This window comes from Macrobrachium rosenbergii, chromosome 2 (genome assembly GCF_040412425.1).
Source record: "Macrobrachium rosenbergii isolate ZJJX-2024 chromosome 2, ASM4041242v1, whole genome shotgun sequence".
Classification (NCBI taxonomy): Eukaryota; Metazoa; Arthropoda; class Malacostraca; order Decapoda; family Palaemonidae; genus Macrobrachium; species Macrobrachium rosenbergii.
In genome coordinates this window covers 81524857-81552300 of record NC_089742.1, presented here as the reverse complement: position 1 = coordinate 81552300, position 27444 = coordinate 81524857, and the positions used below count along the sequence as shown (strand labels likewise).

Sequence of the window (27444 nt, the reverse complement as noted above, 5' to 3'; positions counted from 1 at the left end):
TTGCTTGTCTTGTGTTTTGGAATTTGATATGTTGCGGATTTAGATTTAGTCAGAGGTACTGAAGCGGTTTTTATTTTGCTTCATATACCTTATATATTTTTGTCTTTCAATTGTATCTCATTGCTTTTAGGTTTAAGTTTGTAATTACTGGTTATTCTATGGATTTGTAGGGGCCTTTTATTTTCCCCTATTGTACTACATGTTTGTATTTCTACCTTGTTCCTAGGTTAAGTTTGTTATTTCATGGTAATCTTTGATGTGAGGCGTAATATGCCACCAGTATTTACTTATAGTTAAGCCCAATTTTCATTGTTGAGATATTTTTATTAAATCTATTTTTCCATAGCATGTGTCTCTTTCCAATTACCTTTTGTATTTTGTTGCAGCTTTGCAGTCTTGGCATGATTCTCTGATACTATTTCACAGGGTGACATGGGGCCGAGCTCAGAAAAGGGATTTTGACAAAGGAAAAATCTATTTCTGAGAGAGGCCCCGTGTCACCCGGTGACCCCCCCTAGAATATTTTGAGGTACAGGTTCGCCCCCCTGCTGGCTCATGCCAAGCCTGGGGATGGTGCTAGTCTGGAATGAGTTCAGATGGCGCTGGAGTCGCCGCGTGGCGGGCTGGGGAGCGTGGGCGCTGGTACGGCCCCTCACTCTTCTCGGGGATATTGACATGGGGATGTCTATCGAGTGTGGCTCTGTGGTTGTGATTCCTTCGCTCACCCTTGGTTATACCGACATCTTCATCGAAGGTGCTCGATCTGGGGGTAGTAACTCCAGCATTCCTGTAAGCTTTTTTCTCTGGTATATTTAGCAATATTTGTACCTAGAAATTTGTGTAAGAATGGAATTTCACCGGGTGACATGGGGCCTCTCTCAGAAATAGATTTTTCCTTTGTCAAAATCCCTTATATATAGTATATGTATATATATGCATATGTGTATGCATATATATATATATATATATGTATATATATATATATATATATATATATATATATATATATATATATATATATATATATATATATATATATATATATACACACACACACACATATATACTGTATACATACACACACATACATATACATATACAGTGTATGTGTGTGTGTGTATATATATATATATATATATATATATATATATATATATATATATATATATATATATATATATATATATATATATATATATATATATATATATATATATATATATATATAAGTCAGTCAAAAAAAAAAAAACGAACGCCCACTACATTTGTAAACAAATCATAGCAATGATATAAAAAAGGAAAATAAAAGGGAAAATTTTAGTTCACTTATATTTTTTCAATACTTAGACATTTCTCCATTATTTTTAAGTACAGCTTTTAACCTTCTTTGGCATTGAATGTGCTAAATCTTTGAAATATTGTGCATCCATGTCTTCAAACTAAAACTTACGGATGGCATCCTTCAATTTGGGAGGGACGTTTTTCTCATCTGCTAGTGCCTTCAGTTTCCGTTTCATGTATGCCCAGCAATTTTCAATTGGGTTTAAATCTGGTGAATTGCCTGGCCAGTCCAATTTCTGAATATTAAATTCCTTAAGAAGGATTGTGACCTTGTGAAATCGGTGGCAAGGTGCTCCATCTTGCATAAATACACGCATGCCCAAAAGTTCCTTGTAAGGGACTAATTCATTTTCAAGACATTTTCATAAATCTCTCCATTCATTGTCGTGCTCTCTGGGAGAAAATATAATCCCCACTACCCCCATATCCGCTGAAACATCCCCATACCATCACATAAGCTGGATGTTTCACAGTCTTGACTGTGTATTTTGATGCATAGCGGTTAGATCCTTGGGGCCTCCTTACTTTCTTGCCAGCGCTATGAATAATGTGGAAGTTAGATTCATCGCTAAAAACTACCCTTTCCCAATCCTTTTCAGTCCACTTCAAATATTTTCTGCAAAAAGCCATCCTTTTTTTTTAGGCTTAGTGAGGAGTGGCTTCTTTGCTGCAACACGACATGGGAGACCAAGGTCTTTCTGCAATCGATGTTGCACGGTCCGTTCAGATACGTTCCTAAGCAGATCAGGGTTTTGAGACTTCAAAATTTTGGCTGGCATTGATGGATGTTCCATAACAATCCTTTTTAAAATGTTATCCGTTCTTTTTGTAGTTTTTAGTGGCCTCCTGAGCCTTTCTTCCGCTTCAGTGATGAATCAAGGTCTCCTGTCTTGGAGCGGTTGCACAACAATGAGACGGTGCTTTTAGAGATTCCCAGCTCTCTTGCAATAGCTGACATTGACTTGCCAGTTTTCCATAGGGTCACAATTTCTGCTTTCTTAACCAAGGATAAGGAAGTTTTAGCCATAATTCATTAGCTAGCGCGCAAGAGCGCCAAATGTAGCGGTGACGAAAAATGAATGGGGCACGATGCATACAATGACAGCCGACCTTTGTGATAGCTTGAGTATCACTGAAGTGCATTAGAAACTCATGGTACCGAACAGCGAGACAATACAGGCTGCCAGACGAACGATAAATTGGGGAAAATATATACTTCTCGGGCGGAAATCGCAAGAAAAGTCCGAACGCTTATTACAGTAATATATAGGAGTCGTTAATTTTTTTTTATGCGTGACTATATATATATATATATATATATATATATATAGGGGATTTTGACAAAGGAAAAATCTATTTCTGAGGAAGGTCCCGTGTCACCCGGTGAAATTCCATTACAGCACGAATTTCTAGGTATAACCTTGCTAGATATACCAGAGAAAAAGAGCTTTCAGGAAAGCTGGGGTTACTACCCCAGTCGAGCGTCTTCTAGGAAGGCGTCGGTATAAGAAGGGGTGAGTGAATTACCACTACCACGGAAACCTACTCAAAAGATCTCTCCCTATCAAAATCCCGGAACAGAGCGGTGAGCCGTTACAGCCCCACACAAACACCCGCCAGGACGGCGACACCAGCGCCACCTACCTCATTCCATGCTAGCACTAACCCCAGACTTGGCATGTGCAAGAGGGGGGGAGAGTACTAGGTGATTCAGGGAGGGTCACCGGGTGACACGGACCTTCCTCAGAAATAGATTTTTCCTTTGTCAAAATCCCTTTTCTGAGTCCAGTCCGTGTCAGCCGGTGAAATCGTGATAGAGAATCATGCCAAGGCTGCAACTACCAGGAAAAAGAAATGGGGGGTAATCTGAAGAAAAGGCAAAAGTTTTACCAAAATAATTTTAATTAAGCAATCTCTTCCGTGTAGCAAGAATATTAAGACTAAGGCATACTAAATCTAAGGCACATTAAAAAACTTAATACTATGAAACGTGGGGAGGTCCCCGGCACGACGGAGAAGAAGCCCCAAAAACCTTAAAATTACTTAAAGCAAGGTGAAACATGAAAAGCGCACAAAATAACTGCAAATATAACCTTAATACTATACACGTAAACTTAGGCTAAACACGTAAGAGACAAAATCAATGAGCATTAACATATACATCCATCTGGGGTACGTGGAGCCAAATAAAAACTGTCCAGTACCCCATAAGAAAAACAATCATGGCATGTCAGATTACACTTTTTCCATCAACAGGTACAAGAAACATCAATATGAGGAGCCAGGCAGTGAGGTATAATCAACCAGGAGAATAAGCAGAAAAGTAAATGAGGCAGGCGGGCGGGGGGGAAAGGAAAGGACAAGGATATGATTAATTAAGGTGGGGAGATGACACTTCCCACAGCTATGGTAGAAAATTTCAGGGCTTGAGCGATTTTTAAATAGTGGCGTTTAAACACTAGAGGTGATTTCAACCCGTAAATTTAGATAACTCCGAAAAGTCCATATTATGAAAGTAATTAATGGAAGTAGCAACTGCTCGAATATCATGAACCTTGGGAACTGAATCTGGGTTGGCCTGTTTAATGAAATATAGAATTTGTTGTCTTATAGCATTTAGTGAAAGAGTACCACCTTTCTCCCTGATAAAAAGAGGACCCGACTTACTCTGTGGAGTTCTTAAAAGGTAAGATTTAAGTGTATAAACTGGACATAAAGACTGGTCTTGAGGAAGGGGCACCACCTTCCAAGGAGACCACCTGTCCTGTGGGTCTTCATTCTTAGCTAAAAATCTAGGGTCAGGGGAAAGGAGGACCTCTCCAGACGGGAGGAAGTTCACATAATTATCACCTCTAGTGAGAGCCGACAGCTCTGAGATTCTAGCACCTGAAGCCAAGCTAATCAAAAATAAAGTCTTCCTTAACAGATCCTGATAAGAGCAATGAAAGTTATCCATCTCTGATGCTAACTTGAGGACGTCATTGAGAAACCACGTAACAGACTGTGGGCGTGATACTGGTCTCAGACGAGCGCATGCTCTGGGGATAGATGAAAAGTAGGAATCTGTAAGGTCGATTTTAAAGCCGTAAAGAAATACTTTCTTTAATGCTGACTTGATTGTGGTAATAGTGGCCGAGCAAGGCCTTTCTCAAACAATGATCTAAAGAAGGAAACTCTAAATTAGCTGTCATGATTTTGGCTTCAGATGCTTTTAGGAAGGAGGCTAATTTTTTGACTGCTGAGTCATACTGTCTAATAGTAGAATCTCTTTTATCTGATTCTAAAAACAGAGTGTTGACAGGGTCAATGTTCGCTCCTTTTTGGGCTGCAATTTTATAAAGTCCATAAAACTAGGGCATTCTGAATTCTTGAGGAAGCTGACACAGTCTTGGTTTGTACTGTCTGAGTCAGAATGGGCTTGGGAATCCGAAGACTCCGTAATCCCAGTTCCTGAAGAAGAGGGAACCAATTGCTCTTCGGCCAATAGGGGGCTACTAGGGCTAATTGACCTTTGAATGTCCTGAGTTTGTGTAAAACTTTCAGCAGTAAATTTATTGGGGGAAAAGATAAATCTTCTCCCAATTGTTCCAATCTACTGTCATTGCGTCTATGGCGAACGCCTGAGGGTCCAGGTAGGGGGCCACATAACAGGGAGCTTGAAGTTGCTCTCCGTTGCGAACAGATCCACTTGGAGGCCCGGAACCCGGCGGCAAATCCATTTGAAAGATTCCACGCCCAGGGACCACTCCGTCTCCAACGGAGTAGTCCTGAACAGGGAATCCGCCACCACGTTCCGCACCCCGCTAGGTGGGTGGCTGACAGGTGCCAGCCGTGCTTGTTCGCCAGGAGAAGATAGCAACCATTACTTGGTTTACTCGGCCTGATTTGGAGCCGCCCCTGTTGATGCAATGAACTACCACTGCGCTGTCAATACCAACCTGATATGAATCCGGTTGGGGGGCGGATTTTCTTCAGAGTTAGAAAGACCGCCATAGCTTCCAGGGTATTTATATGGAACTGCTGAAACATTGTGGACCACGTTCCTTGTACTTTTGTTTTGGTGAATATCCCCCCCAGCCGCTTAGGGAAGCGTCTGTGTGAACTACTAGTGCCGGAGGGGGAAATTGAAGCGAACTGTATTGGACAGGCCTCTGACCGAGGTCCAAGGTCGCAACCTTGTCTTTAAGATTTGAGGAATAGAGGAGACCTTGTCTCTGAGCTTGACATTGGCTCGACTCCGCCACACTCTGTTTATGTCTTTTAATTTCGCTTTTAATAGCAGGTTTGTCACTGAGGCAAACTGAAGAGATCCAAGGACCCTTTCTTGGGACCGGCGGGATGCTGATGGATTTTGAGGAATCTCCTGGTGAGAGATGCTATCTCTTTCCTCTTGGGAGGCGGAAGGGACAGCGTGTGAGATGACAGATCCCACTGGAGACCCAACCACTGAAACCGGGACTCCGAGTCAGACGGGACTTCTCTCTGTTCAGTTGAAAACCCAGCGACTCCAGGAAATTGATGACTATGGACATAGCTTTCTGACACTCCGAACTGTTGGTGCCCAAATTATCCAATCGTCCAAATATGCTGCTAGGGATATCCCTTGAGACCGGAGTTGTTGTACTACCGTGTCCGCCAGCTTTGTGAATATCCTGGGCGCAATGTTCAGACCGAAGGGCATGACCCTGAAGGAGTAGGCTTGATTCCCGAGTCTGAAACCGAGGAACTGAGAGAAGTTCCGCGCAACCGGGACGTGATAATAAGCGTCTGAAAGATCGATAGAGGTGGTGACGGCTCCACGCGAAGTAGAGTCCGTACTTGAGCTACCGTAAGCATGCGAAATTTGTCGCATTTATGTAGAGATTTAGACGCGACAGATCCAGGATCACTCTTTGCTGATCGGAGTCTTTTTTTGGAACAGTGAATAACCTGCCTTGAAACTTTAGGTGCCTTACTTTCTTTTATTGCTCGTTTGTTGAGCAATTCTGTCACGTAATCCTTTAGGATTGATGTGGGTGGCTGGTAAAACCTGGTTAGAGGAGGAGGGTTTTTGATCCAGCTCCATCCTAGTCCTTTGGACACAATGCTGTGTGCCCAAGGGCTGAAGGTCCATTGGTCCCTGAACCAAAACAGGCGACCGCCTACCTGTGTTCTCTCAGTGGGAGGGAGCGGGTTTATTCCCCCTACCACGTCCAGGTCTTCCCCTTGGGGTGGTGTTGGGCTTCCCTCTATGAGGGGCTTTGCCTCTTCCTCCCCTTGCAACCCTATTAAGGCCGTGAAAATAACCACGGCCCTCATATGTGGGGTTGTACGCCGGTGAGGCCACATAGGAGGGTGCAGCTGGTTGGACCAGCACATACTGTTGGGGGTGAGCCTTGGAAGTAGAAGGCTGCGCTACTGCCGAGACCGGGACGGCTTGGACTACCGCCTGATGGTGGGGCCTCTTATGCCTCCTGAAGCGTTTACCTCCTCTCGATTGGGGGCCGGCCGATTCTGGGGTCTTACGCTTATAGGCCGAAATGCCCCAGCGAGAACGAAGACTCTGGTTGGCCCGTGTAGCCTCGGCCATAACATTCGTGACCTCCTCTTCAGGGAAGAGGTTAGGTCCCCAGATCGAGCTTTTCACGAGCTTGTTAGGCTCGTGGCGGATAGTCGCATCGGCAAAGATGAACTTCCTACATTCCAGTCTGGCCATGATAAATTCAAATAAGTCAGACTGGAAGCCTGCCAGCAAGGATTTAGCCAAAACTTGGAAGAAAGGCTCGTCCGAGCAGGAGACGGCAGTAGCTTCCGTAAGGCATACGGAGTTCAAGGACCGGGCTAACTTAACCCGAGCATCAAACTCCGCTTTCAAAAGAGCTTCCGGCAGCTTGGGGAGCTGCTCACTGAATTGCGTGGAAGCGCAGAAGGGGTCCAGCTTCCCGACCGTGAAAGTGGACGGGGCGTCTAACCAGAACTCATTACTTCCTGGGAATACCAGGGAAGTAGGGTCTGTCTCCCTTAGCTGTGGTAACGGATTACCATCGAAAACGCTCGGGCCGTAGCCAGAGCGACTTTGTCAAGCAAGGGGTGGGTAGGTTGTCTCCCAGGGCGAACATGGTAAAGTTGCCCTGAAAGGAGTCAACCGTCAGATTGTCTGCCTGCCACTCCGTCCAGAGTGCGCAGAAGAGCCGACTGAGCTTGGTCCCTAGGGACGATGACAGTCTCCTAGGAACCTTGTCTGACCGAATCCAAGCTTCCTCCGTAAGCCTCCACGAAGCCTGGGTAAGGGGGCAGGAGATCGGGGGAAGAACTCCAATTCCTCCAACCGTCTCGTGCCAAGACCATCAAGTGTCAGCTTGCCATCATGTTGGATGGCCCGGAGTGCGAATCGCCAAGGGTTACCGACATCGAACGGCGGGAGGTCCGCAGTGTCGGGGATAACATACTGTGGTTCGGCTGGGGGTGGGTGAGCCATTCCCGCCAGTATGTTATCATGACTGGCCAACTTCTCGGAGATTTCGCTAAATCTCGAATCCAGGTCCTCTGTAAATCGCTTATAGAGCTGATTGGCAAAGGCCTCTGCGTCGAAAGCAGGTTGGCGAGGAGGGCTTGGTTTTGCAGCCCTCTTACTCGCGCCTTTGCTGGAGGAACCAGACTTGCTCCCGGAGGCTACAGGTCCTGAAACCTTAGCCTTCGACGGGGAAGGGTGATGCCTTCTTGGAAGGCGAGGACTTGTAGCCCTTTCGCCTTCCATGAAGTCTTCAACTTCAACTTGGGGATAGCAGACGGAGCTCTATCACCCAAGGAGGAAGACTTCACAAAGCCTGCAAAAGAAGATATGGATGAAGCAGGGGAGTCAAATAAAGGGGGGCCCGCCCCAACAACCTCACTTACCTCACCACTTACCACCTGGTCCTGCTCTATGTTCATCGGTTCCAGGTTAAGATCCATGGCGGCTACATCCTCCGAGACCTCAGCGTAGAGGATATCCGCTTGGGGTGGCTGGGTCTCATCCCGGATTTGCTGGATGATAGGGGTGGCAAGGTCTTCAGGCACTGCGCCGCCACCCGTGCGCCGGGTAGAGCAAGTCCTCAACCTGGCGTCGAGGACGTAGGGCTTCCCCGACGGAACGTTCCTGCCAAACCCAGCCACCCAGGCCCGGAGGGATTCCAAGGCAGACTTCTTGGAAGCTTCGTCCGCCTGTAAGAAAACCAACAATTAGCTAAGAACGAAAACCATTCCGGGAACCTCATAAACAATATACAATATACAATATGAGGAGCATAAAGCAGGAGTAATGTAAAGACTGTCACTTACCGACTCATCCTGGACAGTTGTGCAGAGAGCGAAGCAAACCTCACAACCATCAGGGTGCCAGACAACCAGGTCATCCAGTCGGACCGCACAACCAGCGTGGGTCCGGCAAACTACGTGACCGTAAGGTTGTTGGAGGGAGGCGGTGCACCCCGGCTCCTCACAGCGAACAGTCTGTAAGTAGAAAAGTACATGAACCTCCCACCCTAAGCAAACTAAAGCTGGCGAGGCCGGGAAACTCAACTGCAACCGGAATACTCCGGCGGAGAAGAACTCCCTTATCATAAACTGGGCCAATAAGCTCTAAATTACATAGAGTGGAAGGTAAAGGATTTCAGACCCCGGAGTACTCCGGGGAATGAAGGAAAGAGAGACCAGGAACTAACCATAAGGGCTGCCAGTAAAATAACGGCGGAGACCCCTGGTATAGGACCGGACTCACGTATATAATATATATAATGAATTAAGGAGAGTACTCCTGTAGATAAACAGACTTATCTAAAAAATAATAACAGTAACAAGTGATGGTAAGAACTCAAGAGGACGGAAGGATCCGCTCCTCTATAAAATGAAAAACCTTCCGCCCTTACTTCCCCGCCGGAGAAACAAGACGGGTAAAATGCTCGTATGTTCATAACATAGGCTGAAGCAATATATATTACCGTATCAACGTAACCCGACGGGGAGACGAGGAGTGACTCGAACACGTTCGAGTAAACAAACCACCAACCCCAATACAGCGATGCTAGGGACGATATGGGAGGGAGCGAATCCCTCAACCAACAGGAGAAGTCCCTGAACTCGGAGAAAACGCCATCTAGCGTCACCCGCACGAGTAGAGCAAGGCTGGAGAGAGGAGGAGGGGGGGAAGGAGGAGGAGTAGGCTACCAGGAAGGAACAGGAGACGGGGAGAAGCTCACCCGCTCAACTGCACCATACCTCCCAGACAATGAATCTTGGAAGGGTAATATGACTGGAAGCAACGCAACCCGAAGCCCGACTCCTACCTAGGCGAAGCCTAATATGGACCTAACCTTAATATAGGCTAGGAAAAGGAGGGCAGAAGGGAGGAGGAAGCAACAGGGAGAGAAATTTTGTGCCGAGAACCAACCGGGATCGAGAATGGCGGGCAAGGGGGCGACTAGCCTAGAGGAAACACATCCCAAGAACTCGATTCCCCCCAAATGGAGGAAGAGAACTAAGGGGCTCACTCTGCCCACCGAAAAACGATCCCGGAGGAAACAGCAACAAAACTCCCTCAACCTGAACTCCCCACCCAGGGCAAGGGGATGGAAGCAAACAAGCCTACTCCACAAGATAACCATCACTCATAAAAACTAAAATGTGCTCAACAGAGAGCGTAGCCTACCACGGGAAGCGGTTAGATCTGAGGCTGCCGCCAGCACCGAGGTAAAACCACCCAATAAAATAATAAAAATAAAACTAAAAGAGAGCACCATCTTCAAGCAAAAATTAATTAGCCTAGTAAGACCAAAAATAACAGGAACCCAACCTGGAGGGGGGGTACCTAGACGGGGCATCACTCCCACAAAGGCCAGTAGGCCAATTGAACGTAATTCATAAGGGGGGGAGCCACCGCAAGGAACCACCAGGAAGGGAACCAAGGGGGCAAAATCTATCTATAACGACGAGGAGACAACTCCAACTGAAAAGAACAGAAGGAGTCGCCTCGCGGTCGACATGGCTGGCGGGGGACGCCGTGGCGACATAATAAGATCTCAATATTTATGAAAATACGAGACCGTAACAGCCAAAAAATAGAACAAAACCCCACAAGAAGATGGTACTTAACTTGGAAATGGTAAAGCTGCTCGACGCCATCGCAGAAAGCAGAAAATTCCAAAATAATGGAGACGAGCACACAAAAGAAACAGCGATTTCACGTGCTAGAAAATGGAATGAGGTAGGTGGCGCTGGTGTCGCCGTCCTGGCGGGTGTTTGGTGTGGGGGCTGTAACGGCTCACCGCTCTGTTCCGGGGATTTTGATAGGGAGAGATCTTTCGAGTAGGTTTCCGTGGTAGTGGTAATTCACTCACCCCTCCTTATACCGACGCCTTCCTAGAAGACGCCGACTGGGGTAGTAACCCCAGCTTTCCTGAAAGCTCTTTTTCTCTGGTATATCTAGCAAGGTTATACCTAGAAATTCGTGCTGTAATGGAATTTCACCGCTGACACGGGACTGGACTCAGAAATATATATATATATATATATATATATATATATATATATATATATATATATATATATATATATATATATATATATATATATATATATATATATATATATATACATATATATATATATATATATATATATATATATATATATATATATATATATATACATATATATATATATATATATATATATATATATATATATATATATATACATATATATATATATATATATATATATATATATATATATATATATATATATATATATATATATATATATATATATATATATTTTATTAAGAATATGCCTTTTCCCCGACCTAATTTAAAGTAGAAGGACTAAGTACTTAAATAAGATAAATTTAGTATGATTCACTGAAAGAAATTTGCCCCTAAAACCTCTCACCACTGCCTTTTGGCAGGGAAAACCACTTGAAACCCCTTTCTTGTCCAAAGTGCTGTCAGAAATCCCTAAATTCAAGGTATGGACCCGACCAGAGCTAATCGTCGCCTGAGGCAGGCCAGCTGGTGGGCTGACTGCGTGCATTCTGCCATTTTGAATTTGAAACCATGCTGCATGCAGTTCCCATGAGCCTCAATGGCTCAGTCGGTTACAGCAGCAGCTTCGGACTTCGTAGAGGTCTGTGGCGCGGGTTCAAACCCGCAGCCGGCTGATCAGAGAGGCAGACACTTTGCTATCCGTGTAGACATCCCGGGATTATATATGTAATCAACGGATAGGTTTGCTTAAAAGCAAATGGATGTTACAGACTAAATACACACACAAAACAAAGCCACTACAACACCTTCTAAAAACATAACAAACATCTCACACGTCTCGAACTCTCGCCATTCCCGCGCAATAACTTCGCTGCTGCTGGGAAGAAAGGGCGTTGGGTCGGGTATGATACATGAAACATACGTGCACCGGGTCTAAGCGATGTCAGGCAGGGCAGCCGATCGAGACCACAGGTCTACCCCAAAGCCAAATCAAAAGTCCTTCAAAAGAAGGCATCGTGCTTACCCCATACAAAAATGGGAATAAAAGCACGTTAAAAGAAGAAGAAGAAGAAGAAGAAGAAGAAGAAGAAGCTGCATGGAGTTCCCATGTCGGCAGAGTGATCACAACACCATCTAGGAAGAGAAAGTTGTAACTTCCGAAACAATAAAGGGCCCTGGACAGAGAAGCTAACTCTCAGAATTTCCGGCGCAGACACGGAGTACAGAGCTCCATCCCTTGCTCCATTTAACTGCCTATGTGGGACACGTGGCAGGCAGTATCCAAAGTAACTTTTGATGTGAATTAATGCACTTGCCCTCCCCATCGCTGGCCCTCATAAGAAGAGAACTTCAGCTCCTAAAGAAAGGTAAAGTACAAGGATTTAAGGTTTTTCATTAGTCACATTCACTATTTTCCTCCCACTGTGTTCCTTTCATTTCTTAGTGTGATATAATTACAGTGAGACCTGTACTGCTTTATATTTTGTGCTGTTTAATTTGCAAAGCATTTATGAGAAGAGTAACGTAATCGTTTGATGTTCGAGTCACGGGAATCGAGTTCAGTCTGGGCATCTTCTATGCAATTCCCCGATTCCTTCATTATAGTGTTAATCCCAGTTAAGTAACAGCAAGTGTTCGATTGCAGGATAGGACTACCCATCTGTGGAACTGTGTCACTTCGTTATCAAGAACTTTCAAGCGGGAACCCAATATGCACCCTCCAGGAAATTCCCGTTATTTGCTTTCACCTCATTACCCCAGAATCACGCTATCATTCTTTTGATGTGTTTTCTTTTGTAAATATACTGAATTAAGTTAAACCCCAGAGTTTGTCTAATCACTTCCCCCCTGAAGTAGCCTTTCAGGCGTATTTTGTTGTTTGCAATTTTAGCTGTCCCCAAGGCCAGAGTCCAGATTTTTGTGGTAATTAAGGTAAGCTGCGTATCATCCTAGTATACCCAATTGATCTAGCAAGACCCCAGCTTTAAAATTACAACACTGGCGACCTTGCCTGAGATCTCGTTAATCTGCAGCGTCACATATTGAGTCCTTAGCCCTTTTGGTAACGTGCAGTTATCAGCTAAGAGCTGCTTGTGAGACAAGAAACGAACCTCCTCAATTAGCGTAAATTCCCCTACAAGCACACCAGTGATCCTTTTCCACAGTAAGTATCATGTTATTATGTTTATTTCTTGTTAGGCACGAACAAAATCATGGCTGAAATAGTTAGGAATTGGTAGAACACGTGCATGCATCCCATTTATGAAGAAGAGGGAGTTACTAACCTTTACACAAGATTTTGTGCTATCGCATGTTAGCTGCATATTTTAAAACTAGGAAGATAGGGAGCGACACTCAGTGAAGAGTTAATAAAAGGAATAGTGTCCTTATTGCTTCATCCATTTGATAAGGACAATTTGAAAGTCCCAAAATACTAGCTAGGCACACATTACAGCCACGTGGGCTAACCCAGTCCAGCAATTTTTGTATCGCTGGAGATAGGATATTTTTACTCTCGCTCTCGTAGAGGTTAGGAATTCTCTAGGCAAAGATATTATTCTTCCTTATCGAATAAATCTCATAAATCCGTAAAAATTTGTTCAGGCCATGCGAGGCGAAAATCGTGGTTAGTACTCGTATTTGTTTAAATTCCCTATAAAAGAAACCCACATGGTAAATTCCTTTCCATTCAATCTTTCCAGTATACAAACCGTGAAAAAAAAAGGAAGCACCCATTTATTCATTCCCCAGAAGTGAGGGAAATCTTCCAAAATTTATCGGTCGTCTCATTAAAATTTGCGCAAAGCTTCGCTCGGCCAGGTGTCAGCTAAGCCGAGGCTGCATTGGATTTGTTCACTGTATTTGTTCATTGTTTCTCTTCACGCGTATGTGGTGAACTGTCCCCTGTCCTATGGGATTGCTAAAGTAAACAAAATCAGGTCTCTAGAATAAAGTAAATATTTCCTTTTCCTTTTTTCCCTTAAGCACATGGGATATCGTTGGCGGCAGAACATTTCCCCATGCATGGTAAACTAATAATTTTTTTTGTGTACTCGTCATATTCTACCGAATTTCAATTGCGCGCTTTTGAAATAAGCACATTCTTTTCTCATCACATTTTATGCATATTTTTTTTTTCTTTCTCTCTTAGCTGAGGAGCCAGCTACATTGTTTCTTGCATTTAACTGCGTATATTTAGAAGTAACTTTTCCTATTTGCATAGAGCAATATAATTGTATGTTTGCTGAACTGCCAGCATAATCATTCATTCACGCATTTAATTGCGAATTTCTCAATGTACCGCTTCTCATTTGCCCAGAGCAAGTTTATAATATTTGCTGCGACGCCAGCATAAGCATATATTCAGGCACTGTGACTATTTAAGAGAGCAAGGAAATTCAAAAGCATATTAAGCAGTATCCAATTCTACGTAAGCCTGTTATTTTAATTCCGCCAGCTCTGACAATTCTCTGCAAATCATTATTTAAGGCTTGCGTTAAACCTTGTGCTAAAAAAAAAAAAAAAAAAATCCAAGTCCATTCTGAGACTTTATATTCGTGTATTTCACACACATCCAAGTCCTTACGGGACTGATTATTCCAGTTCATCAGAACAACCTTAAGTCTTCTTAGACATACTGAATTAGTTCATTAGAACAACTCTGAGTCTTACGAGACCCCAAATCGCTCATTTAGCACAAACCCTAAGTTCTCAGGAACCCAATTAACTGCGTTCAACACACACAAACCCTTGTTCCCGGGAACGCCTTAATTTCACGCTACAGCCGGCCGAGTCCGTGCGTGACATAAAATCCAGTTACGTCTTTCAAGAAGCATATTAAAAGTCGTTCACCATGAACAACAAAGTCTTATTCAGACATATTAAATTTTAACTAAGTCTTTTCAGACATAATGATTATTTGTCTTGTTCAGACATACTAATTTTCATTCATTCTGAACAACTGAGTGTTTCAGATTTGTCTTATCCAGACATATTAATTTTAACAGTCTTTTCAGACACCTTGAGGTTTGTCTTATTCAGACATATCAATTTACATTCATTCTGAACAACTGAGTATTTCAGACACCTGAAATTAAGTCTTTTCAGACAACTTGAGTCTCTTCAGACATACTGAACCTGTTCCCTCGAACAGCCCTGAGCCTTCTCAGACATATTTGATTTTCTAACGGGTCAAGTCCATATAAGCATCATTTCAAGATGTCTACGACATCTAGAGCCAAGCAAAATGAGGACTTCAAATTCTAAATGTCCACTGGAAAGGACATGGAACTATCTGGACAAGCCCTGAGGGAATGGGTCCAGAGGGTAGATGGTGCCAAGGTGGAACAAGAGGCAGAAAGAAGGGCCCAGGAGAAACAGGAAGAGGCAGAAAGACAGAAGAAGTAGAAAGAAAGAACAGCCCAGGAGAAACGAGAAGAGGCAGAAAGGCAGGAGAAGGAGAAAGAAAGACAGGAGAAGGAGAAAGAAAGAATAGCCCGGGAGAAACGAGAAGAGGCGAAAGACAAGGGAAGGAGAAAGAAAGAGCTCATCAGCTTGCAATGGCAGCTCATGACAGGCGCAACACATCAACACCCTTTCCACATTCAGCCCTCAGCAGTGTAGGCTCCCTCATAAGAAAATGGGACGAAGCCAAGCCTGAAGCCTGGCTCGACCGTACTGAAAAGGTCCTGACAACCTATCAGGCCTCGACTGAAGAAATTTCTCTAATCCTGGGACGGCACCTGGAAGGAAAGGGTGCCATTGCCTTCAATGCGCTCCCTCCTGAGGATCAAGGAAATCTTGCCCTTGTCCGCCAAGCCATTATAAAAGCTTTTGAAATAACTCCCGACTGTAAAATACAACAAAATACAACCCATGGTTGTAGCTTTTATCAGTTTGGAAATATTTTCATATAAATCTCGATAACTGCCAAAATTTCAACCTTCGGTCAACTTTGACTCGACCGAAATGGTCAAAAAACGCAATTGTAAGCTAAAACTCTTACATTCTAGTAATATTCAATCATTTACCTTCATTTTGCAATAAATTGGAAGTCGCTAGCACAATATTTCGATTTATGATGAATTTTTGAAAAAAACTTTTTCCTTACGTCCGCGCCAGAAATTCTTTCATCACGCTGTCGTAATGTTTGCACCGTTTTATATTAGTCATTAAATAAAGTTTTATATATGGAAATGTGCGCAATTTCATGTAGAATACAACAGAAAATAACTCATGGTTGTAGCTTTTATCAGTTTTGAAATATTTTCATATAAATCACTATAACTGCCAAAATTTCAACCTTCGGTCAACTTTAACTTGACCAAAACGGTAAAAAAACGCAATTATAAGCTAAAACTCTTACATTCTAGTAATATTCAATCATGTACCTTCATTTTGCAACAAACTGGAAGTCTCTAGCACAATATTTCGATTTATGGTGAATTTCTGAAAAAAACTTTTTCCTTACGCTCTGCGTCATGTAACTCAGCCGAACATCTCAGAAATTCTTTCACATTGTCGTAATGTTTGCATCGTTTTACATTAGTCGTTACATAAACTTTTATATATGAAAATGTGTGCAATTTCATGTAGAATACAACAGAAAATAATTCATGATTGTAGCTTTTATCACTTTTGAAATATTTTCACATAAATCACGATAACTGCCAAAATTTCAACCTTTGGTCAACTTTAACTCGACCGAAATGGTCGAAAAACGCAATTGTAAGCTAAAACTCTTACATTCTAGTAATATTCAATCATTTGCCTTTATTTTGCAATAAATTGGAAGTCTCTAGCACAATATTTCGACTTATGGTGAATTTTTGAAAAAAATTTTCCTTACGTCTGCGCTGCGTAACTCGGCCAACATCTCAGAAATTCTTTCAATCACGTTGTCGTAATGTTTGCACCGTTTTATATTAGTCGTTACATAAACTTTTATATATGAAAATGTGTGCAATTTCATGGAGAATACAACAGAAAATAACTCATGGTTGTAGCTTTTATCAGTTTTGAAATATTTTCATATAAATCACGATAAATAGAAAAAATTCGACCTTCGGTCAACTTTAACTCGACCGAAATGGTCGAAAACTGCAATTCTAAGCTAAAACACTTACAGTCTAGTAATATTCAACCAATTAGCTTCATTTTTCAAGAAACGGGAAGTCTCTAGCACAATATTTTGATTTATGGTGAATTTTTAAAAAAAACATTTTTTTACGTCCGTGCGTTACGGATTCATGCATCATATTGTGATAATATTTTCTCTGTGTTGCTTTGATCGTTTTACAATTTGTTATATACCAAAATCATCGCAATTTAGTGTACAATACAAAGAAAAAAAAATAATCCATTAGCTTTAACCGTTTTGCTCACACCGCGATTTGTATAAAATTATGAAAAATTTTTTTGTGCTGTCATATATTTCAATATTTATATATGATAATAATGATATTTTTTTTTCATTTCTGATGGTTGCATACTAAACTTCAGGCATTGGCAAAAAAAGGAGCCAAAAATGAACTCTTAATCTTAAAAACTAAGCATGCTGTGATTTTTTGAAAAAAACTTTTTTTCCGCTTTGGTGCTAACTCCCGAACGCCGCCGGCATATGGGAGACGTTTTTGTAAATAGAGGCTCGGCGTTTAAGGGTTAATTGTGTGCATAAGGCATAGTGATAAACATATTTTGTTCCTTCAGTTTTGCTGATATGACTCTAGCTTGCGGAGACAGTTAAAGTTGTTTGATGGAGTGATGCCCTTTTACTTTGGTATAATTCTTGTTTAAATACTGATACCTCAGACTAGTTTTGATAAACTTAGTCTGATTTCTCACATGATTAGCAAGTTTTTTTAGGGATCACTGTTGCCTTTAGAGTATTCAGTTGTATTTTTATTGTTATGGGAGTTCAGGTGTCTGGCTGAAGTGAGGTAAATTTTTGAATTCTATGATTAACAGTGTAATAACCACAGGTAATTGGAACACTTTGTGACAATATATATTATATTATATAATATATATATATATATATATATATATATATATATATATATATATATATATATATATATATATATATATATATATATATATATATATATATATATATATATATACACACACACACACACACATACATATATATATATATATATATATATATATATATATATATATATATATATATATATATATATATATATATATATATATATATATATTTTTATAAATATTTACGCTGTTCGCCCTCGAACATTTAGGGATAGTAGTATCAGCCTGATCAAGACAGGGAAATTGCTTTGTCCCACGCTAGGAGCGTCTTCAGTTCAAACTTTAACGTCCGTTGAAAAGGATAGGTAGCATTTAGCCATTTTTCCCCTATAGGAGAAATTTCCATATTCAACTTTAAGAATAGGTGGTCCTAAAGTCCTTTTTTCCTTTCTACCTGTCTCTCGTGGCGAATGTTTTTAACAGAGCATAGACGCCTAAGGCATGACTGTAGGCCTGTTTTGACCCAGCGCCGGTCAGGGAACTTCAGAGAGAAACTAGCCGCCGTCTCGAGCAGACGTCTGGAAGGTGGCCCTGTCCCCGCCTTTGTCTATTATTTTATTAGTGAATGGTGGAGCAAGAAACACACACCAACTTCAGCACGTCCGTTGTAAATGCGCGCAACGCCGTCATTAAGGTAGAGTCCGTGTGCTGTTCGAAACTTCGTCCATTCTTTTAACCTCTTTTCTGTATTTCCAACTCTTTCTTTGTTTTCTTCCTTCAGCCACCACTTAGGGTATATGTGTTTACGAAGTCTAGATTAAGCCTAATTATTATATTGTTAGCTTCAACCCCGTTATTCCAGTAAAATACCTAGGATTTAGGTAAGCAAAATCAGGTTAAATCTCGATGCTTTTGTATGCCTCAAGCGTCCGAATGTTTGGAAGAACCGTTGCGTTTAAAATCAAATTCATCTCAAATATTCTTTGTTAAGGTTAATAACCCTTAACTGGCGACCTTTGGCTAATTAACGACTGTCTTTGAGGTTAACTTTTGGCTTCAAGTGGCAGGTTACGTGTAATCTTGGTTTGCAGGGCCGTGGAAACTACGTAAATTGAATAATACATGATCAACCAAGACCCTCACACGTAACATTGGCGACCTTGCGTAGAATCTAAAGTACATTTTAGAGAAAGAATCTGGAGAAAAGGAAATTAAAATTACATTAATTCCAAAGATAAAAGTCAGATATTGAATTCCATTTCATTCTTCCAAACAAGGAACCAGGCATAATAATAAGCAGTAAAGAGAATAGTTATAATAACAAGTGTAGCGAGAATTAGCGTAGGTAGGAAAGGGCGACTCGAGAGCAGAGCGAATCACAATTTGTGTCGTTTAAGACAAAGGGCATTTTACCGTGTTCGGATCGTAAGTCAAGTCGTTCAAGTAACGAATTCAAAGGCCGAATCGCGGAGCCCGTTTCATGTACACAAAGTAATATACTAATCGCGTCGGCAATTCCGATCGTTATTGTTTGCATATAGCGGGAATCATTCAAAAAAAAAAACCGTGTCAGTGAAGTAGCAATGAACTGAAATAGTAATTTTACAATAAAGGTACCGTTCAACAACGTAAATTTACGCAGGCAGACTAGCATTTCTCTTTTCATTCTTTTGTTTAATGTCCGGGTGAGGAGTACGATAACAAAAGACAAAGTTGTTTGGTAATTTAGTTTTCCATCCGTAACGTAAAACGCTATGCATGATTGGTATATTTAAAGTAAAATCTGGATACCTGCATTGGTTTCGTGCGTTGTTTTTGAATTTGTTTGAAAAAGAAAATACCCGCCATTTTGGATTCCTCCTCCGTGTTCGCGCGTTGTTTTGAAATTGTTCGAACTGTTTGTGAGAGAACGGCCATTTTGGTGTTCCTTCGCCCAGAGGTTGTTTTTGAAATTTAGGCCTAACGGGACTTTTCCGCCATCTTAAGACCTTGTTATTGTCATCCGCTGTTGTGACCAGACTCTGCCCGAGCCACTCTTGGGTCATTTTCTTTTTTTTCCTTTCGTAGCGAACCCACCTCCTAATATCTTAGCTAGGAAAAAACCAAAAGATAATTTAGGCAGGGAAAGATAGGCCTTAGTTAGGAGTAATAACAAGTTCTTATACAGATACCTGCTATAAAAATCATATAAAGAGAATTTAAAATTTTACGATAAACTTTTGTGACGTCGGCTCCCAGGAAAATTAAGATAATAAAGTAATCCCTAAGGAAGCCAAGACGACGCATCTATATCATTTTATTAAGATCCATGCCATTGTGCATGTATAAAATCTTTGTTTACATGTTCTCAAGCAGCAAGAAATTAGCTGATTGAAAATCTCTCTCTCTCTCTCTCTCTCTCTCTCTCTCTCTCTCTCTCTCTCTCTCTCTCTCTCTCTCTCTCTCTCTCTCTCTCTCTCTCTCTTCAAGTCATTCAAGTAAGCATTCCTAACCTAAGTGTACGTGACCCTCTTCAAAGAAAGAACAGCCGACACTAGGCTAATTAATTCGAATACAATAAACCAAATAAAAGAAACACCTCTGTCCCACAATAGATGAGGACAAGTTAAGAGTAATTACGATGCAGTGATAAACTGTCGGTCACGAGTGAGGCCTGCTATCCAGACCGAAGCAAACAGTAGTTTTCACCCTCTGAAAAAGAAGGGGCCAGCACTGGGGCCGGTACTGGGACCAGCCACTCACAAGGATCTTTAAATAAAAAAAAAAAAACCCAAATTCACTTTATTCCACAGTGCCAATAATTTGCAGCACTGTCATCACTTGAATAGCTTACTTCTCTCTCTCTCTCTCTCTCTCTCTCTCTCTCATTTACCTTCCTCTTTCTCTCATTCATTGTTGCACTCTGCAGGGGTGTAGAGTGCCTTTCCTCCCATATAGCCTAGTTGGACTCCAGTAGAGGGTCCCTAGGAACACAATGGCACCATAAGTGCCACTAAAGAAAACAAAAGGGAACACAGAAGAGAAGGTTCTTCTGGGACCTAACCTGCACCAGTGCCTAGGGATACTGGAGTGCCACCAGTGTGACCTGTACACGGCACACCCAAACTACAGTGCCACCTTTTGAAAGGGTGCCACGTCATTTGAAGAGACACTTCCTCGCTGCCCAAATGCGCCCGTTGACCCGGTTAGACGCCCTTCCCCACCAGAACCATGGCAGCAGAGCATTATAAAACTTTCCTGGGGCTGGGGACAGAGGCAGATCTCACCGGCTCGGAACTTACCACCTGGGTTAAGGAGCAAGTGGACGACTTGGCCAAGCGGGAGAAGGAAGAAAGACTCGAGCAGAGGAAGTATGAAGCTGAACGAAGGGTGTGTATGACGCCGAGCAAAGGCAATATGAAGAGGAAAGAGAAGAAAGAAGGAGACAGCATGAGTTAGCCTGCAAGGAAACTGAGTTAGCCCTAAAGGAGAAGGAGCTCGAGCTTGAGAGAGCGAAAATGGAGAATGCTATGGCTAGCCATCAAGCCTCCAGTCCTACACCTGCTGCATCAAACACTCCAATTTCGAGCATCAATTCCCTAGTCCCCAAGTGGACTGAGGACGAGCCAGAAGCATGGCTGGAGGAGATCGAGGCTCTTTCGATAACTACAGCACCACGGAGACGGAGAGAGCCTTAATACTAGCCAAGCATATGGAGGAAAAGCCAAGGCAGCGCTTAGCTCGCTGGAGAAGAGCCAGAGAGGCAACATGGCGGAAGTTCGTAGAGTCATTACCAAGGCCTACGAGATAACCCCAGAAAAATGGAGACAATGGTTCCGAGGTCTTGCCAAGGAAGTCGGCTGGTCTTGGACGGAATGGGCATGTCACAAAACCCAGTCCGGTGCGCGCTGGTTCGACTCCTTGGCCTGCACGACGTTTGAGGATCTTTTCAATCGGATCATGCTAGAAGACCTTTTCCAATGTGTGCCAGGGCCCCTTGCGGTATATCTTAACGATAAACAGCCCTCCACACTTATGGAAGCTTGTCGCATGGCTGATTCGTGGAAACTTTCAATCAGTCGCATAGCACCTCTCAGAAGCGAATCATCCCTCCGGCCTACCTCTCGAACTCCACTCGCCCAAGAATGGACTGCCTAGCAAGACCCTGTGCAACTATTCCAAGAAGGGGGCCACGCTGAAGCTGAGTGCCGATACAAACTCGGCACTAATAAGCAGCCTAACCCTACCAGCCAGAACTCCGCTCCTATTCATCCGCTCAGCCCTCTCCTCCAACAGTTACTGCAGGCCACCGAGCCCATCCAAAAGGCCCGTGCAAATCCTGTGGGGCTGCCAGCCACTACAATGCTGGATCTCCGGCCTGTCCACATCATGTCCCCACCACCAAATTTGTCAACCTAATCAGCACTTCATTCTCTGCGGCTGGTCCGCACTGGATCCTTTACCCCGAGAGACTGGAAACCCAGTTCATCTCGGTGGCCCTCTTCAGAGCACTAGCCTGCCAGTGACCCTTCCGGTCACAGTAGACACTGCGGCAGACATTAGCCTGATCACTAGGGCCCAAGTGCCAGCCGGTGCCATGGTTGACAAAGAAACCCGGTGGGAAATGAAGTGGATAAAGGGCCACACCATTACCGTTCCTACAGTCCAACTCCAGGTAATGACCCCTTGGGGCACGATACCCCACCGCCTTGGCGTGGTAGGTGGAATTCGGCCCGGAGTGGTCTTCTTGTTGGGTCGGGATCTTCTCTGCGGAAGCCCGTCACCAACGCCACTCCGCAGCCGCGTTACCTCCTCCACGGAGGCCCCATCTAAAACTCTCAACCTTGACAAACCTCCACCTTCTGCCCACCAAAGTGGTCTACGGAAGGGGCACAACCCAAACTATTCCAGGCCTAGCCCTCTCCACCGCGAAGGGCTGGCCCACCAAGAGGTCCTCCCCCCCGCGAAGAGAGATTCAGGAGGAGCAGTACCGCTGCAGGACGTGCAAGCGGGCAGACCACTCCACAAATTGGGAGGGCTGCCCAAGCAAGCAACGCCCAGCGGACGCCCCGAACAAAACTCTAGGAGAGGCTACGATCTCCTGCTGGGGCAGGAATCTCTGCCGCAGCCAAACCCAAGTCGTCCGAGAGGTATTGCACCTCGGACCCCTTGTCAGGCATGCCTGACCAACTGCTGCCAGTGCCACTTGCGAGCACTGAGCAGTGCCAGACTCCGTCCGCCACGGACGTTGAGCTACCAATGGAAAAGGCCCCTATGCCGGGTCTCAAATCATGAGGCGAATCCTCCTCCGGGAGATTTAGGATTCCCCATGCAGTTGATCATCACGACTGGAGAGCCTCCAGCACCCGAAACTTCTTCTTTGCAAAATTCTTCTTTGCAAAATTTGACTCCAGGGGATGAACCCTGGAGGATCGAAAATGGTACCCCTTCCTTGGAAGACCAGGAACTGGCATCCTCGGACGCAGAAGTCGAGATCGCTCTCGCTCCGGTTGTCGCAGCAGCCGGAGTAGGAGTCCTCCCGCAGCTTTTGCAGTTTTCCCTGACTTCAAGCTAGCCCTTCTGGCCTGTCCCGAGTCGGTGCTCTCATCACCTGCTAGGCCAGCTACTGATAGGCCTTGGAGGAACCCAAGAAGAAGAAGAAGGGGCGGAAGAGAGCCCAGTAGTTGCGGTTATAAGCTCATCCTGGCACTAGTGCCCTCTCGGCACAGTGCCCTAACATCCAAGAGTGATCCTGGCCCCTTGCCCAGAGGAGGTAGCCAGTGTGATCTCTTCCTTTTATTTGTACATAGCCTAGACAACCTTAAAGTACGGTACATCAATTTAGTAGCCTTGTTCTTTCCACTTACCACCGAGCCGCAGTAATCAAGTAAGTAGCCTAACTAATTTCAGTAATCTTAACTATTGTGAAACGAGCCACGATGCTCGTGACACGCATGGCCTAAGACCTCAGTGAGGCACCCATTTATCATATGAGGCAACCCTCATGAATTAACTAGTAAATTTTAATTGTATTAAACATAAACCATGTTGTAATTTAGTTAGAATATTAACTCTTATGTTGGTGCTACGGTCGGGTTAGGATAGGTTAAGCTAGGAAATATCATAGAATGTACCACTAGGCTAGGTCTAAAACACATCATGATTGTAAGAAGTAGCCTATAATAACCGTGAGCACCTTCTAGTACTATTAGAATTAGGTTAAGTAGTGATTATAGCTCATATCCTATCTAGGGTTAGGTAGTTCTGTAGCTAGGTAGGCTAACCAGGACTAATCTGCTCAGGGAAGGAGAGTAACCTACGAGAGGCGAACAGCTTGCTTAGTATAGACCTTCACGCCCGAAAAGGGAGTGAAGGCCCTCTTAAAGGGGGAGCTTTTATAAATATTTACGCTGTTCGCCTCGAACATTTAGGGATAGTAGTATCAGCCTGATCAAGACAGGGAAATTGCTTTGTCCCACGCTAGGAGCGTCTTCAGTTCAAACTTTAACGTCTGTTGAAAAGGATAGGTAGCATTTAGCCATTTTTCCCCTACAGGAGAAATTTCCATATTCAACTTTAAGAATAGGTGGTCCCAAAGTCCTTTTTTTTCCTTTCTACCTGTCTCTCGTGGCGAATGTTTTTAACAGAGCATAGACGCCTAAGGCATGACTGTAGGCCTGTTTTGACCCAGCGCCGGTCAGGGAACTTCAGAGAGAAAACTAGCGCGCCGTCTCGAGCAGACGTCTGGAAGGTGGCCCTGTCCCCGCCTTTGTCTATTATTTTATTAGTGAATGGTGGAGCAAGAAACACACACCTGAACTTCAGCACGTCCGTTGTAAATGCGCGCAACGCAACATTCATTAAGGTAGAGTCCGTGTGCTGTTCAAACTTCGTCCATTCTTTTTAACCTCTTTTCTGTATTTCCAACTCTTTCTTTGTTTTCTTCCTTCAGCCACCACTTAGGGTATATGTGTTTACGAAGTCTAGATTAAGCCTAATTATTATATTGTTAGCTTCAACCCCGTTATTCCAGTAAAATACCTAGGATTTAGGTAAGCAAAATCAGGTTAAATCTCGATGCTTTTGTATGCCTCAAGCGTCCGAATGTTTGGAAGAACCGTTGCGTTTAAAATCAAATTCATCTCAAATATTCTTTGTTAAGGTTAATAACCCTTAACTGGCGACCTTTGGCTAATTAACGACTGTCTTTGAGGTTAACTTTTGGCTTCAAGTGGCAGGTTACGTGTAATCTTGGTTTGCAGGGCCGTGGAAACTACGTAAATTGAATAATACATGATCAACCAAGACCCTCACACGTAACAATATATATATATATATGCGTATATATAACATACACACACACACACACACACACACACACACACATACATATATATATATATATATATATATATATATATATATATATATATATATATATATATATATATATATATATATATATATATATATATATGTGTGTGTGTGTATGTAACACACACACACACACACACACACATATATATATATATATATATATATATATATATATATATATATATATATATATATATATATATATATATATATATATATATATATATATACATATATATATATATGGTACAGGCAGTCCTCGGTTATTGGCGGGGTTCCGTTTCTGAGGTTGTGATGATAACCGGAAATCGCAGCTAATTGAAAATCAGCAATTTTCAGGGCTTATCAGCACCAAAAGCGCCGATTTCCAGTTACCAGCACCTCTGTTAGGTATATATCGGTGCCAATTCCCAATTATCGGCACTGATAAGTGGAAATTAGTGATTTTCGGAGCCGAAAATTGCCAATTTTCGTCGCTAGACAAGAGCCATAAAACCAGATCGCCGTTAAATGGAGACTGCCTGTATATAAATACAGTGAACTCCTCGTATTCGTGGGGGATGCATACCACACCCCCCCGCGAATTGCTAAAATCCGCTAATACTTAAAACCCCTATAAAAACACTTAGAACTGCCTATTTAGATAGTTTAAACACAAGAAAACCCCTGTAAAAATGCTTATACCAGAGTATTTTAATGATTTTATCATAAAAAGTGCATTTATTCATGAAAATTATATGAAAATACAGTTATTAGTGAATATTTCTCAGTGAAAAATACCGCGAATTGGCATATTTTCCACAAATAACGGGTAGATATGTTCCACAGAGAAACCCGCGAATGCATGAGTCCGCGAATTGTGAGAATGCAAATACAGGGGGTTTACTGTATATATATATATATATTGTATATATATGTTTATGTATGTATGTATGTATGTATATGCAGTATTAAGTAACTTAACCCTGTGGATCCCCATGATCAATCAGTCCACATGATTTTTATGTGATAATATGATTATGTATCCTACATTATGCCCCTACACACTTTCTCACCTTCCGCCACGCCTATTTAAGCACAATTCGTGTTTTCTTAAAATTTAAACTAGCATTCTACAGTTCAACTCACTGAACTCTGTACTTAAGACTTTATTAGATGCATCTGGTGTCATGAAGAGCCTACCTTGGGGGGAACATTAAAATAATATAGATTTTGGTCATTAAATATCACAAACCCATAGAAAGTCACTTATTGAGAAATTCAACCCAATTCCTTTTAGGTAACTTGTAATTCATGATGTTTTCTTTTATTTCTTCAATGTCCTGAAACTTCAAAAATATAAAAATGAAACTCTCATCTTCTTACAAAGTCTTAATTCACCATCTCCTTTTTATGGCAAAAGTCTTAATTCACCATCTCCTTTATATGGCAAGTGTTTTTTCTGCAATTTTTTTCAAATATTAACCTTGTTCATCTTTCTCTAAAAAAAAAAAAAGAGGCTGGGTTGAATAGTGTCAGTGATTGTAAAAAGAACAACGTTTAATTCTCTGTTACTTACCAAGTTGGCCTGACATATTTCTACCCCACGTGTAGAGAGACCCATGTGTAGTCAGGAGAACTGAATGTTGACTACCACAGGCTACAGATCGCACAGCACCAAATCCACATGGCATCTCTACTTCTTGTGGAAGAAGGTGGCCCAGGTCACTGGGATCACATGATGGTACTGTATTTGCACTAACAGTTCTAGGTCCAAAAGAGGTACTAGATGAATCTGTTGATAGTTGAAGAACAAATGATTACTTTTTATCTGCAAAACCCATGTCCATACTTTGAGAGAGAGAGAGAGAGAGAGAGAGAGAGAGAGAGAGAGAGAGAGAGAGAGAGAGAGAGAGAGAGAGAGATTAAAAATAATGTTTCGTGGATACAAAATTATGACTGTTACCAGTCGGACATAAAATTCACTACCACATAATAGTGGTCAAGTGAGATCGCCTTTCTAGATGGATTCTTCAAGAATGCAACCTTAGTTTAAATGTTATTAAAGTTAATATCTGACTCAGTTGTCTGGTTAGGCAACCTTAAAATAATTTTTTGAAAATCAAACCTATCTCTTTATAACAATGAATAGCTATTTAAGAGAGATAACAGGTTCCTAAGCTCTTCAGGAAAAAATGAATCAACTAACTGAAAATCAGCCTCCATCCAATACCTTGTAACTTAGAATTTGATTACAGCTATGGTACTA

The 27444-nt window shown here is 42.5% G+C and overlaps 1 protein-coding gene across 2 annotated transcripts in view; it reads right to left on the bottom strand.

Moving 5' to 3' along the window:
- ca (claret) overlaps positions 1 to 27444 on the bottom strand; it is a 307235-nt gene that overhangs the window by 97096 nt on the left and 182695 nt on the right. For both annotated transcript variants that reach the window (XM_067121505.1, XM_067121496.1), the window contains exon 18: positions 26755 to 26970. In XM_067121505.1, the coding sequence (XP_066977606.1) occupies positions 26755 to 26970 (216 nt within the window). The remainder of the gene's footprint in view (positions 1 to 26754; positions 26971 to 27444) is intronic.